We start from the raw sequence: 13,942 nt of genomic DNA, 5'->3' as shown, positions 1-13,942 counted from the left end.
TTTTCATATTCCTCTAATTTCTGGGGAGCAAGGTAAAACCACTGATTTGCCCTGAAAACACAGTGAAAGAGTTTTTACTGGTTCAAAGATACTTTATTCTAAATGCCTTCAGAATTATATTAATTTGGCACTAGGAAAGATCAACTTTAACTATACTGTACAACCTACAATAAGTAGACACAGATCTTAAAAGACTACCAGATTTGCTTTTCTCCTTGGATTTACTGGACTATGTGATCTCTCATCATTTACAGACATCTTAACAAGAATATTCTATTAACAAAATACTTAATACAAATTTTCCTTGATAATATTTTCCTTATCTACATAGTACTTAACAATGCCAGGTATGTGATTAGAAGCAATCACGTTCAAAATGTCTATTTTTGCTTTTTTTTTTTTTGAGACGGAGTCTTGGTCTGTTGTCAGGATGGAGTGCAGTGGCACGGTCTTGACTCACTGCAACCTCTGCCTCCTGGGTTCAAGCGATTCTCCTGCCTCAGCCTCCTGAGTAGCTGGGGTCACAAGCATGCACCACCACAACCAACTATTTTTGCATTTTTACTAGAGATGGGGTTTCACCATGTTGGCCAGGATGGTCTTGATCTCTTGACCTCGTGATCTGCTCGCCTCGGCCTCCCCAAGTGCTGAGATTACAGGTGTTAGCTACCATACCCGGCCCTTTTTGCTTTTAAATAAATTTACAACCATTTAATTCGTTCAACAAATATATGTTGACCATCTATGTTAGACACTGTATTCACAGCTAATAAAAGTATATATTAAGTACAAGGCATTTTATTTGCTGTGTATGAAGAGAGACTAATTTGAAAAAATTCCAAACAAAATTTTCTTTTTTTTTCCTACTTAGTCCAATCAAAACTACAGCACTGATATATTATTTTAAGAGCACCAGCTGGGCACAGTGCCTCATGCCTGTAATCCCAGCACTTTGGGAAGCCGAGGCAGGAGGATCGCTTGAACCCAGGAGTTTGAGACTAGCCTAGGCAACACAGTGAGACTCCCATCTCTACAAAAAATGTAAAAAATTAGCCAAGTGTGGTTACAATTTAGTGGTGAACTCATAAAGGGATACCCATCGTGGGCATCTGCCTGTGGCTCGGTAACCTCTTGACATTTCAGAGGCCCAGAGATGAATCCAAGTAGCTGCCTGGCTTCTTTAAGCCAGGGGCTGTCTCTGCTGCCTCCCTTGCCAGCAAGGCATTGCCGACCTTCACATAAGCTTGCTTGGAGTAGAGAAACAGTTTCTGAATCTGAAAGACTTCTCCGGTAAGTATTCCCAAGCGCAATCGACATCCCTTTTGCCTTCTCCTGATCTGTTGGCCTCCTTAAAGGTCCTGTTGCCTCTTCAGAGGTCCTGTTGACACTTCCTAATCTGTAAAAAGGGCCCTGTTTAAGGGGGATTTTCCCAATTGGAAGGAGAATAAAGGGCAATGTTTGGGGGGAGTACTCCTGGATGATTTGGTTTCAGTTATGAAACCTGATTTTAGAGTTCTGACTTACCGGGGTCTCATGTCTGTTCTTATCTTGTCCTGTTTGTGTGTGGGGAACCCAGAAGGAAACATTAGCAGAAGTTCAGTGGGCCTAACAAGTGGAAAGGGGGGTTTGTTTTATCTGTTTTGCTAGGTTAAAACTTGGATACTGAGCCAAGTAACTGGTGTTTGTCTTTGTTATGTGTGTATTGTAATTTTCTCTCGGTCGATACAGGAAATGCTAACTTGATCCCTCCTACCTCAAGCAGCCCCTTGGATTCTATCTTGCAAAACTGGGCAGCTTTCACCTATGAACCCATGAAAACAAAGAAAATGGTTTTCTTTCATAATCAGCAAGCAGGGTGATCAAAGCTCTGCTCTTTTGGAAGCCACAGTTTAAGAGAATCCAGGAACCCAACAAGGGGGCAACAGGGTAGTAAGAATCGTTTACCAGTCAGGTTCCTGATCTCTCTGTGTAGAATCCGGCTGAGCAAAAGGTAAAAAAATCAGTTTCCTGCAAGGTTTTGATTAATAGGAGAAAAAGATGTGTATGACTAGTCTTGGGAAATACTGACTCTGGTGTACTTTTTGGTTTATTAATATTCATATTGTTCCCTTTCTTTCCAGAAATAATCTTTTCTTTGTCTTTCTGTGCTCTTCATAAAGAAAAGGTACTAACTGAGGGCTCCTCTCATCTTGTTTTATGTCCTTGAAAACTTGACCTGTGACTGAGTGGGAGCTCTATAAAATAGAACAATTCCTTTACACTATATACTCTGGTTTCAATAATTACTTCATTTTGCTCTTCCTCCACATTGGCTACCTTCTTGGAGAACACAGGTCACAGAGGCATTTTCTATTGCCCTGACATAATTTTCTGCTTTTGCGGGTAGCTTCGAGGCTAGTGACCTGAGCTCACACAGACCCACATCTAAGCCTTCTCTAGCCTTAAGGCCCAACCAGCAATCCGTTTTACTGTCATTTTAGCCATTATAGATGACAACAAGCAAGGAATTGAATATTGTTTTTTTCATATTAGTTTGCATTTCCTTATGCATCCAGTGAACCAAGTCCCCAGAAGTTGTATCCATCTCCAAATTCACTGTAACTTTTACCTTTAGTAATTGGGCACAGCCCAGCTGCAGTTCCATGCCATGGATGACCACATGGTCACACAGGAATCAAAGGTTCCTTATCCTCCACCTTTTTATTTTATAGATTAATATCATCAGCTCCCTGAGGAAACTATACTGAAATGGCTTATGAGAGTAACTAATTTGGGAGCAGTGTCTTTGGTTTTAAATGCTGCAGAGTGAAAGAACGTGTTTGGGTTGGTATGGTACCCACTGCTCACAATTAAACAATTGCAAATGATTATACATGAACCAGACAAACAGGACATGATTAGTGAGGAAAGAGTTAGCCTAATGAATTGGATAAAAGCCACTGTAAGGTCTCTTTACCCTAAGAAAGGGGACTGTCCGACTCTACCTGTAACTGCCAAGTGGAGTACCCCAGATGAAGCAGCTAATGTGGTTTGTATGCAAGCCATATGGGACTGGCATTATGATGACAGGGATATTCACCCCTTGAATATGCCCATTACCCAGGTCATGGTCAGCTTCTTCTCATGGGTCTTACAGATGCTAACAGAAAATATGAGGTTCGTTAACAAGGGAATGGTGAAGGGTAGAGGGGAGGGTCAAAGGATGCATCCCAGGAAGATGGGAAGTTTTAAACAGTTATTAAGAAATATGATGAATGAAGAAAACATTGATAGGAGTAAAACTAAGAGGAAAAGAAAAGGGGAGAGTCAGGGGACTCATCCCAGCAGAAGGAAAATCTTTAGACAGTTATTAAGAAATTGAATGAATAAAATGGAAATTGATGGCGTTCAAACAAAGGCCTTGATTGCTGGTTCCCCCAATATTAAAGGGTACCAAATCAGTTTTCTGTACTTACCCCAGTTGGAGACATTTTTTTGAAAATCAGAAGACAAAGATCAGTATGAGAAAACTGACCAACAATTGCCTAGGGTGATGTTGAGGTGACTAATCAACATAAAGATTGACTAAAAAGCCTTGGTCCCTTAGCTAAACCCTCTGCTGGGAACCCAAATCTCTTTTCACAGGAGAGGGTAAAATGGTCTGGGAGTGAAGAGAAATTGCCAGGACCAGAACATAAAATTAAGGGTGGATAGGATTATCAAAGTTGAAATGTTTATATAGGCTTTTTGTAAGTAATTGTATATTATTTACCTAAATGTCTTATGAAAATGGATATTGTATCTGACTAGGGGATGTTTTCTCTACCTAGTACTATAAAACTGAAGGCATGCAAATCTGCCCTTCAAGCTATAATTAACTGGACATACTACAATGGGAACCAATAAGATTGCCCGAGCCCACAGAATATAGAATAGAAGCTGGAGTGCTGGTAGGAACAAATTATCCACTTGATAGCCTTTTGTGGAATGTTTACTGAGGCTTATAGCAAAAGTCTGTGAGCACATCCCAGTGATGAGTGCTGTGACTCTGGACTAGAGAATTTCCACTTAAGAGGCATTTACTGCCTTGTTACAGGACATTAACTGAAGACATCCTATGATGGAAGGACATACAATGATCATGACATCTGAAATACCCATGCTATTTGGGGCAATGTCAGAAACAGTCTAACTGGGGACAGCAGTGCCCAGAAGAGCTCCATAATAAAATGGAGATACTTTGTATATGATCATGCTACTTGGGAAATTCAAGGAGGAGATACTCATGAGCAGGGAGCCTCTTTTTCCCCAGGATTGACTCTGAAACTGTGTGAGAAGCTGCAGGATTCTACGGTGCCCGTTAAACAGCTCTTACCTGACTGACAAAGAGCTGCCTGATTTATGAAAGGCAATTCCAAGGTGAACAGACAACATCCTGTTTGGAAGTCGGCTACTCTGACTGAAGACGAGTCAAGAAAACTTTTTTTTTCTTTTGAGCTATTTATAGCTTATGACAAGTAAAGTACATCTTTATGAGCAAAATTTGCCTTTCTACCTGAGTTCTCACAAATGTGGAAACTTCATTCATAAGTATTATTTTATGGCAATATAGTTATTTGCATAAGTTCAATAAGAATCTGCTTTCTTTTGTAGCAGGACACAATTGCAGATGCTGGTTACTTTACCAAGGCTTTGACTGGATTGGCATATTTTCAGATATGACTAAACTGCTTTGAGGAATTGATGTTGACTTTATAGAGCCAATAAAAGCCCCTTGGAAAGACTAGCCTTCTACCTTGTCTATGTAGTTTCTTTTTAGGGTTCCTCACCTGTGATAAGTAAAAAATGTTACTTTCAACAGATCCAGAAACCTCAAGTTATTTTGGGACCTCCACAAGAAATGAGTTCACCCAATTCATACAGGTGTCTGCAGGCATGGATAAATCCTTGGTTTAGCTAACCTTGAGGCTTTCAAAAAGTCTAAACTAAGATTCCTTATGGAAAAGTTCCTGCAAAGTCAACTTAAAAGAGCCTATATGGCCAATCAATATTCTTGCCATACTTTATGCAAATAGGCCAAGTATAATAAGACTTATTTTGGAAATAAATTGGTCCTACTATAATTTGTCTTTGGTAGAAATGGCATACTAGAGATAAAAATTTTGTTTCAAAAGAAACAATAGTATACCTGTTACTAGATTCTAGCCTTGTCTATTATTTTTGGGTTTTTATTGTTTTCTACAATTTGAACTAAACCTGAATTCTTTCCTGGCTACAAGTCTTCAAACTAACATTTTCAAAATTTTCTTCCATTCTTCTGACTTGAACTCTGTTCCAGACAGAAATATAGTTATAACTAAGCATTAATTAGGCTACACTTTGGCTCATTACCTTGCTGCTAAAGTCACATAGCACTACATACTGACCATTTACATCCCCATTGTTCTTACAGACAGGATCTCTGACGTTAAGAATCATAAGGATTTTGCTTAAGGATCATTTAAAATGTTTTTCAGACCCTGAGTTGCAGTGAAACAGCTGACACCTCGGAAGACCCTCATAGAGGAAAGAAATCAGCATGAGAATACAGTCTCTTCATCATCCTGTCCCATTACTTCACCTTACACTCTTTGACCAATCAACAATCTCCACACTTCAGCCCAATCCAAAATCCTTAAAAACTCTAGCCCCAAACTTCTCAGGGAGATGGATTTGAGGTTTTCTCTCATCTCCTAGTTTGGTGACCCCCAAATTAAACTTTTTTCTTGCTGCTGCTGCCAAAAAAAAAGGAAACAAAGAAAAATAATTCATGAAAGTTATATCCGTTGGATAGTCTAAGGCATATGATATATATTTTAACACTTACATAATCCGTCCAAATGACAAACAAATATAAAAAAGAAGCTTATAAAGTATCAGTCTAGTTGGTGCAGTGAAAATAGGTTTTCTGCCCCAAATTCTTTCCTTTTATTATTCTAGAATCAATATGACAGACATTTCCTTTTTTATTCTTACTTCAGTATATGTGTACATACACAAAACATGAAAAAAGAATTAGACCATTTTATGTGGAAGCATCTAATATAAAGCCTACCATGAAAGCAATTAATGTTTATTCTTTGTTGTTTACTCATTCATAGCACTGGTGAAAAAAACCTACCCAACATCAAATATCAATAGTTTGATAAACTTTTGTTTATAGTTGTTTGACAAACTATAAACAACTTTGGATCTGCATTAGGAAGCCAGGAATTCTACTACTTACCTTTTCCTGACAATGAATCACGGCGGTTCTGCAGATAGTACAAGAGCTGTTCCACCTCATTTAGTTTTGAAGGATGAATGAGTTTACATTCTTCAACCACCTTCCTTGCCAGGGAAGTTATATCTGTGTTGGCATTGAGACTCTTAAGTCGAATGCTGTAGGTATGACAGAATTTTTCAACTCACGTATTATAAAAGTAATAACTGCAATACTACTACTTTAAAATAATTTATAGGTTATAAATTATTATAGAGAATCTGGCCATAGACTCTTAGTAAAATAAAGTATTAGATATAATTAGACTTAGAAAAATACAAGGCAGTGATTTTCTGTGAGCTAGACAAACAAAATAACAAAAGGAACACAAAATCTTCTTCTAACTCTCTAGGCAAGACAGCATATTCGGAGATTCTGTTTTAAAATGGTATTTCTGATATAAAATATATAAAGTCTTTAGCATTATCAAATGTAAGAATTCATACCATCATAAATAAATCATTTTCTTGACCATACCCACAAATGCTAACTTTTTTTCAGCTAGGGACAAGACACAATATTGATACGTTCAGATTTAGTTGCTCCGGTGGTAATTATATAGAAAGTAAAAGCAAAAGAAAGTGAAATCCGGCTGGGCACAGTGGTTCACATCTGTAATTCCAGCACTTTGGGAGGCTGAGGCGGGGGGCTCACAAGGTCAGGAGTTCGAGACCAGCCTGGCCAATATGGTGAAAACCCGTCTCTACTAAAGATACAAAAAATTTGCCGGGTGTGGTGGTGTGCGCCTGTAATCCCAGCTACTCGGGAGGTTGAGGCAGGAGAATTGTTTGAACTTGGGAGGCAGAGGTTGCAGTGAGCCAAGATCGCACCATTATACTCCAGCTTGGGCGACAGGGGAAGACTCTGTCTCAAAAAAAAAAAATAAAAAAGTGAGATCCACTTTAAGATCTGTATGAGGAATTTTGAGGAACAAATGAATACATTTTATACTTAGGTTAGTGCATTAACAATAATAAGCCAACACCTCCCTCTTTTTAAAGTTAGCCCAGGAGATTCACTGGGAATCCATTAAGAAACCATTATTAAGAGTCTGGAAACAATTGCCAGGAAGAGGTATAAAGACATAAAATTAGATTCAAAGTGAAGAGTCAACCTGGTGGCAAAAGACTGTCAAGCAGATGCTCCCATGCAAGCTTCTTTTCAAAAAGAGAAAAATAAGCAAGCAGCCACTGTGTAGAATTATTTTGTGTTAAAGATGGCTAATTTTTTGTTGGAAGACATCAAGGAATTAGAAGGAGCAGGAGTGGAGATCTCAGAGCAATGTCCTGTAAGCTTATTATTCATACACAGATGATTTCTCCTGAAACCATTCCAGCAGAATGACTTAGATATTATTCCTAGCTATATATTCAACCCCAAATCTGGTTATCCTGGGGTTCTATAAGCTATGTAATCGCTTTTAATAAATTCCTTTTCTGTTTAAATTTGTTAGAGTGGTTTCTAATGTTTACAAGAAGAACTCTAGCAATATTCTGTCCCTTTATTTCTTCTTTAACTTATTTGGTTTTTTTTTTTTTGGTTTCTACCTTGAAAGTCCTTTAATTTTATTATATTTTTATATAGTCTTAGCTGCATATCAGAAGGCATAGAGAGAAAGAAAGGTCAATACAGAGAAAAACTCTAAAAACCTCTAGTTTGCTTCCAATTGCTTGCAATTATGAGTAAAACTGCTATAAACATTCAAGTGCAGCTTTTTGTGTGAACATGTTTTCAACTCATTTGGGTAGATATCTAGGGGCATGAGGAGGGTCCAAGATGGCTGAATAGAAACAGCCCCAGTGTGCAGCTCCAAGTGAGATCAACGCAAAAGGTGGGTGATTTCTACATTTCCAACTGAGGTATCCAGTTCAACACATTGGGACTGGTTAGGCAGTGGGTACAACCCATGGAGAGTGAGCAGAAGCGGGGTGGGAGGACATCACTTCACCCAGGAAGTGCAAAGAGCTGGGGGACATCCCTCCCTCAGCCAAGGGAAGGTGTGAGGGACTGTGCTACCCGGCCCGGGTGCTATGCTTTTCCCACAGTTTTTACAGTCCACAGATCAGGAGATCCTTTGTGAGCCAATACCACCTGGGCCCTGGATTTCAAGCCCAAAACCAGGCGGCTGTTTGGGTAGGCACTGAGCTAGCTGCAGGAGTTTTTTTCATACCCCAGTGGTGCCTGGAACCCCAGCAAGACAGAACTGTTCACTCCTCTGGAAACGGGGCTGAAGCCAAGGAGTCAAGTGGTCTCACTCAGGGAGTCCTACTCTTATGGAGCCCAGCAAGCTATGAACCACTGGCTTGAAATTCTCACTGCCAGCACAGCAGTCTGGAGTTGACCTGGGATGATCAAGCTTGGTGAGGGGAGGGGGGCCTGCCATCAGTGAGGCTGTAGTAGGCAGTTTTCCCTGGACAGTGCTAAGGAGACTGGGAGGTTTAGACTGGGTAGAATTCACCACAGTGTGGCAAAGTGCTTCTTTAGATGCCTCCTCACTGGACAGGGCACCTATAAAGGAAATGCGGCAGCCTTAGGGGCTTACAGATAAAACTCATCTCTCTGGGACAGAGAACCTGGCAGGAGGGGTGGCTGTGGGCACAGCTTCAGCGGACTTAATCTTTCCTGCCTGCTGGCTCTGATGAGAGCAGCTGATCCTGACAGAGGGAATTCTCCCAGCACAGCACACTAGCTCTGCTAAGGGACAGACTACCTCCTCAGGTGGGTCCCTGACCCCTGTGCCTCCTGACTGGGAGAGACCTCCCAACAGGGGTTGACAGACATCTCATATAGGAGATCTCTGGCTGGCATCAGACAAAGCTTCCAGGGGAAGGAGCAGGCAGCAATATTTGCTGTTCTGCAGCCTCCAGGCGAATGGGGTCTAGAGTGGAATTCCAGCAAACTTCAGCAGACCTGCAGAAGACGGACCTGGCTGTTGGAAGATTAACAAACAGAGAGCAACAACAACAATATCAACAAAAAATACCCCCCAACAAAAACCCCATCCAAGGGTCATCAGCCCCAAAGATCAAAAAGGATAAATCCACGAAGATGAGGAGAAACCAGCACAAAAACGCTGAAAATTCCAAAAACCAGAATGCCTCTTCTCCAAATGATCGCAAGTCCTCTCCAGCAAGGGCACAAAACTGGATGGAGAATGAGATTGATGAAATGACAGAAGCAGGCATCAGAAGGTGGGTAATAACAAACTCCTCTTAGCTAAAGTAGCATGTTCTAACCTAATGCAAGGAAGCTAAGAACCTTGATAAAAGGTTACAGGAAATGCTAACTAGCATAACCAGTTTAGATGAAACATAAATTACTTGATGGAGCTGAAAAACACAGCATGAAAACTTCGTGAAGCATACACAAGTATCAATAGCCAAATCAATCAAGCAGAAGAAAGAGTATCAGAGACTGAAGATCACCTTGCTGAAACAAGGCACAAAGACAAGATTAGAGAAAAAAGAATGAAAAGGAACAAACAAAGCCTCCAAGAAATATGGGACTATGTGAAAAGGCCAAACCTACGATTGATTGGTGTAACTGAAAGTTACAGGGAGAATGGAACCAAGTTGGAAAACACACTTCAGGGTATTATCCAGGAGAGCCTCCCCAGCCTAGCAAGACAGGCCAACATTCAAATTCAGGAAATACAGAGAACACCACTAAGATACTCCTCGAGAAGATCAGTCCCAAGACACATAATCATCAGATTCTCCAAGGTTGAAACAAAGGAAAAAAATGTTAAGGGCAGCCAGAGAGAAAGGTCAGGTCACCTACAAAGGGAAGCCCATTAGACTAACAGCAGATCTCTCTGCAGAAACTCTACCAGCCAGAAGAGAGTAGGGGTCAATATTTAACATTCTTAGGGAAGATAATTTTCAACACAGAATTTCATATCCAGCCAAACTAAGCTTCATAAGCAAAGGAGAAATAAAAATCTTTCCAGACAAGCAAATGCTGAGGGATTCTGTCACCACCAGGCCTGCTTTACAAGAGCTCCTGAAGGAAGCACTAAAATATAGAAAGGAAAAACCGGTACCAGCCAAATGCAAAAACACACCAAAATATAAAGACCAATGACATTGTGAAGAAACTACATCAACTAATGTGCAAAATAGTCAGCTACCAGTATGATGACAGGATCAAATTCACACACAACAATGTTAACCTTAAATGTGAAAGGGCTAAATGCCTCCATTGAAAGACACAGACTGGCAAATTGGATAGAGTCAAGACCCATTGGTGTGCTGTATTGAGGAGACCCATTTCACATGCAAAGACAAACTTAGGCTCAAAATAAAGGAATGGAGGACTATTTACCAAGCAAATGGGGGGGGGGGGGGGGAAGCAGGGATTGCAATTCTAGTCTCTGATAAAACAGACTTTAAACCAACAAAGATCAAAAAAGACAAAGAAGGGCATTACATATGGTAAAGGGTTCAATGCAACAAAAAGACCTAACTCTCCTAAATATATATGCACCCAATACAGGACCACCCAGATTCACAAAACAAGTTCTTAGAGACGTACAAAGAGACTTAGACTCCCACACGATAATAGTGGGAGACTTTAATACCCCACTGTCAATAATAGACAGATCAACAAGACAGAAAATTAACAAGGATATTCAGGACTTGAACTCAGCTCTGGACCAAGTGGACCTAATTGACATCTACAGAACTCTCCACCCCAAATAAACAGAATATACATTTCTCTAAGTGCCCCATGGCACTTATTCTAAAATTGACCACATAATTGGAAGTAAAATAATCCTCAGCAAATGCAAAAGAACGGAAATCACAGGCCACAGAGCAATCAAATTAGAACTAAGGATTAAGAAACTCACTCAAAACCGCATAACTACATGGAAACTGAACAACCTGGTCCCGAGTGACTCCTGGGTAAATAACGAAATTAAGGCAGAAGTAAAGAAGTTCTTTGAAACCAATGAGAACAAAGAGACAACGTACCAGAATCTCTGGGACACAGCTTAAGGAGCGTGTAGAGGGAAATTTATAGCACTAAATGCCCACATCAGAAAGGTGGAAAGATCTGAAATTGACACCCTAACATCAAAATTAAAAGAACTAGAGAAGCAAGAGCAAACAAAGTCAAAAGCTAGCAGAAGACAAGAAATAACTAAGATCAGAGCAGAAATGAAGGAGATAGAGACAAAAAACTCTTTCAAAAATCAATGAATCCAGGAGCTATTTTTAAAAAAAATTAACAAAATAGACTGCTAGCTAGACTAATAAAGAAGAGAGAAAAATCAAATTGACACAATAAAATACGATAAAGGGGATACCACCACTGATCCCACAGAAATACAAACTACCATCAGAGAAAACTACAAACACCTTGAAGCAAATAAAGCAGAAAATCTATAAGAAACGAATGAATTCCTGGATACATACACCCTCCCAAGACTAAACCAGGAAGAAATCGAATGCCTGAATAGTCCAATAACAACTTCTGAAATTGAGGAAGTAATTAATAGCCTACCAACCAAAAAAAAAAAAAAAGGCCAAGAACAGATGCATTCACAGCAAAATTCTACCAGAGGTACACAGCGGAGTGGGCACCATTCATTCTGAAACTATTCCAAGCAAGAGAAAAAGAGGGACTCCCCCCTAACTCATTTTATGAGGCCAGCATCATCCTGATACCAAAACCTGGCAGAGACACAACAAAAAAAAAGAAAATTTCAGGGCAATTTCCCTGATGAACATCAATGTGAAAATCATCAATAAAATACTGGCAAGCTGAATACAGCAGCATATCAAAAAGCTTAACCACCATGACCAAGTCAGCTTCATCCCTGGGATGCAAGGCTGGTTCAACATATGCAAATCAATAAAAGTAATCCATCACATAAACAGAACCAAGGACAAAAACTGCATGATTTTCTCAATAGATGCAGAAAAGGCCTTCGAAAAAATTCAACATCTTTTTATGTTAAACACTCTCAATAAACTAGGTATTGATGGAACATATCTCAAAATAATAAGAGCTATTTATGACAAACACATAGCCAATACCATATTGAATGGGCAAAAGCTGGAAGGATTCCCTTTGCAAACCATCACAAGACCAGGATGCCACTCCTATTCAACACAGTATTGGAAGTTCTGGCCAAGGCAATCAGGCAAGAGAAAGAAGTAAAGGGTATTCAAATAGAAAGTGAGGAAGTCAAATTGTATCTGTTTACAGATGACATGATTGTATATTTAGAAAACCCCATCGTGTCAGCCTATAAACTCCTTAAGCTGATAAGCAACTTCAGCAAATTCTTAGTGTACAAAATCCAAGTGCAAAAATCACAAGCAATCCTATACACCAACAATAGACAAGCAGAGAGCCAAATCATGAGTGAACTCCCATTCACAACTGCTACAGAGAAAATAAAACACCTAGGAATACAACTTACAAGGGAGGTGAAGGACCTCTTCAAGGAGAACTACAAACCGCTGCTCAAGGAAATAAGAGATAACACAGACAAATGTAAAAACATCCTATGCTCATGGATAGGAAGAATCAATATCATAATAATGGCCATACTGTTCAAGGTTTACAGATTCAATGCTATTCCCATCAAGCTAACATTGATTTTTTTCACAGAATTACGAAAAAGTACTTTAAATTTCATACAGAACCAAAAATGAGCCTGTATAGCCAAGACAATTCTAATCAAAAAATGGAGGCATCATGCTACCTGACTTCAAACTATACTACAAGGCTACAGTAACCAAAACAGCATGGTACTGGTATCATAACAGGGATATAGACCAATAGAACAGAACAGAGACTCAGATATAACACCACACATCTACAACCATCTAACCTTCAACAAACCTGACAAAAACAAGCAATGGGGAAAGGAGTTCCTATTTAATAAATGCTGCTGGGAAAACTGGCTAGCCATTTGTAGAAAACAGAAACTGGACCCCTTCCTTACACCTTATACAAATGTTAACTCAAGATGGATGAAAGACTTAAATGTAAAACCCAAAGCCATAAAAACCCTAGAAGAAAACCTAGGCAATACCATTCAGGACATAGGCAAGGACAAGGACTTCATGACTAAAACACCAAAAGCAATTGCAACAAAAGCCGAAATTGACAAATGGGATCTATTTAAACTAAAGAGCCTCTGCACAGCAAAAGAAACTGTCATCAGAGTGAACAGGAAACCTACAGAATGGGAGAAAATTTTTCTATCTACCCATCTGACAAAGGACTAATATCCAGAATCTACAAGGAACTTAAACAAATGTACAAGAGGAAAAACAAACAACCCTATCAAATAGTGGGTAAAGGATATGAACAGACACTTCTCAAAAGAAGACACTTATGCGGTCAAGAAACACATGAAAAAAAGCTCATCATTATTGGTCACTAGAGAAATGCAAATCAAAACCACAATGAGATACCATCTCATGCCAGTTAGAATGGTGATTATTAAAAAGTCAGGAAACAACAGATGCTGCTCAGTCTGTGGCGAAATTGGAATTGGTTTAACCATTGTGGAAGACAGTGTGATGATTCCTCAAGGATCTAGAACTAGAAATACCATTTGACCCAGCAATCCCATTACTGGGCATATACCCAAAGGATTATAAATCATTCTACTACAAAGACACATTCACACATAGGTTTATT

General features: G+C 39.5%; 1 protein-coding gene across 5 annotated transcripts in view; it reads right to left on the bottom strand.

The window, feature by feature from the left end:
- The window catches only part of KIFAP3 (kinesin associated protein 3), a 158,730-nt gene that overhangs the window by 117,113 nt on the left and 27,675 nt on the right, over positions 1 to 13,942 (bottom strand). For 4 of the 5 annotated variants that reach the window (XM_050783882.1, XM_050783907.1, XM_050783900.1 and 1 more), the window contains exon 3: positions 6,245 to 6,399. In XM_050783882.1, coding sequence (XP_050639839.1) covers positions 6,245 to 6,399 — 155 coding nt within the window. Of the gene's footprint in view, positions 1 to 1,232; positions 6,203 to 6,244; positions 6,400 to 13,942 lie in introns of those variants that run through there. The other variant, XM_050783913.1, reaches the window with a different exon arrangement.

This window comes from Macaca thibetana, chromosome 1 (assembly GCF_024542745.1).
Source record: "Macaca thibetana thibetana isolate TM-01 chromosome 1, ASM2454274v1, whole genome shotgun sequence".
NCBI classification, from domain to species: domain Eukaryota; kingdom Metazoa; phylum Chordata; class Mammalia; order Primates; family Cercopithecidae; genus Macaca; species Macaca thibetana.
Note: the sequence above shows the minus strand (reverse complement) of the source record. Positions and strands in the feature narration are given on the sequence as shown.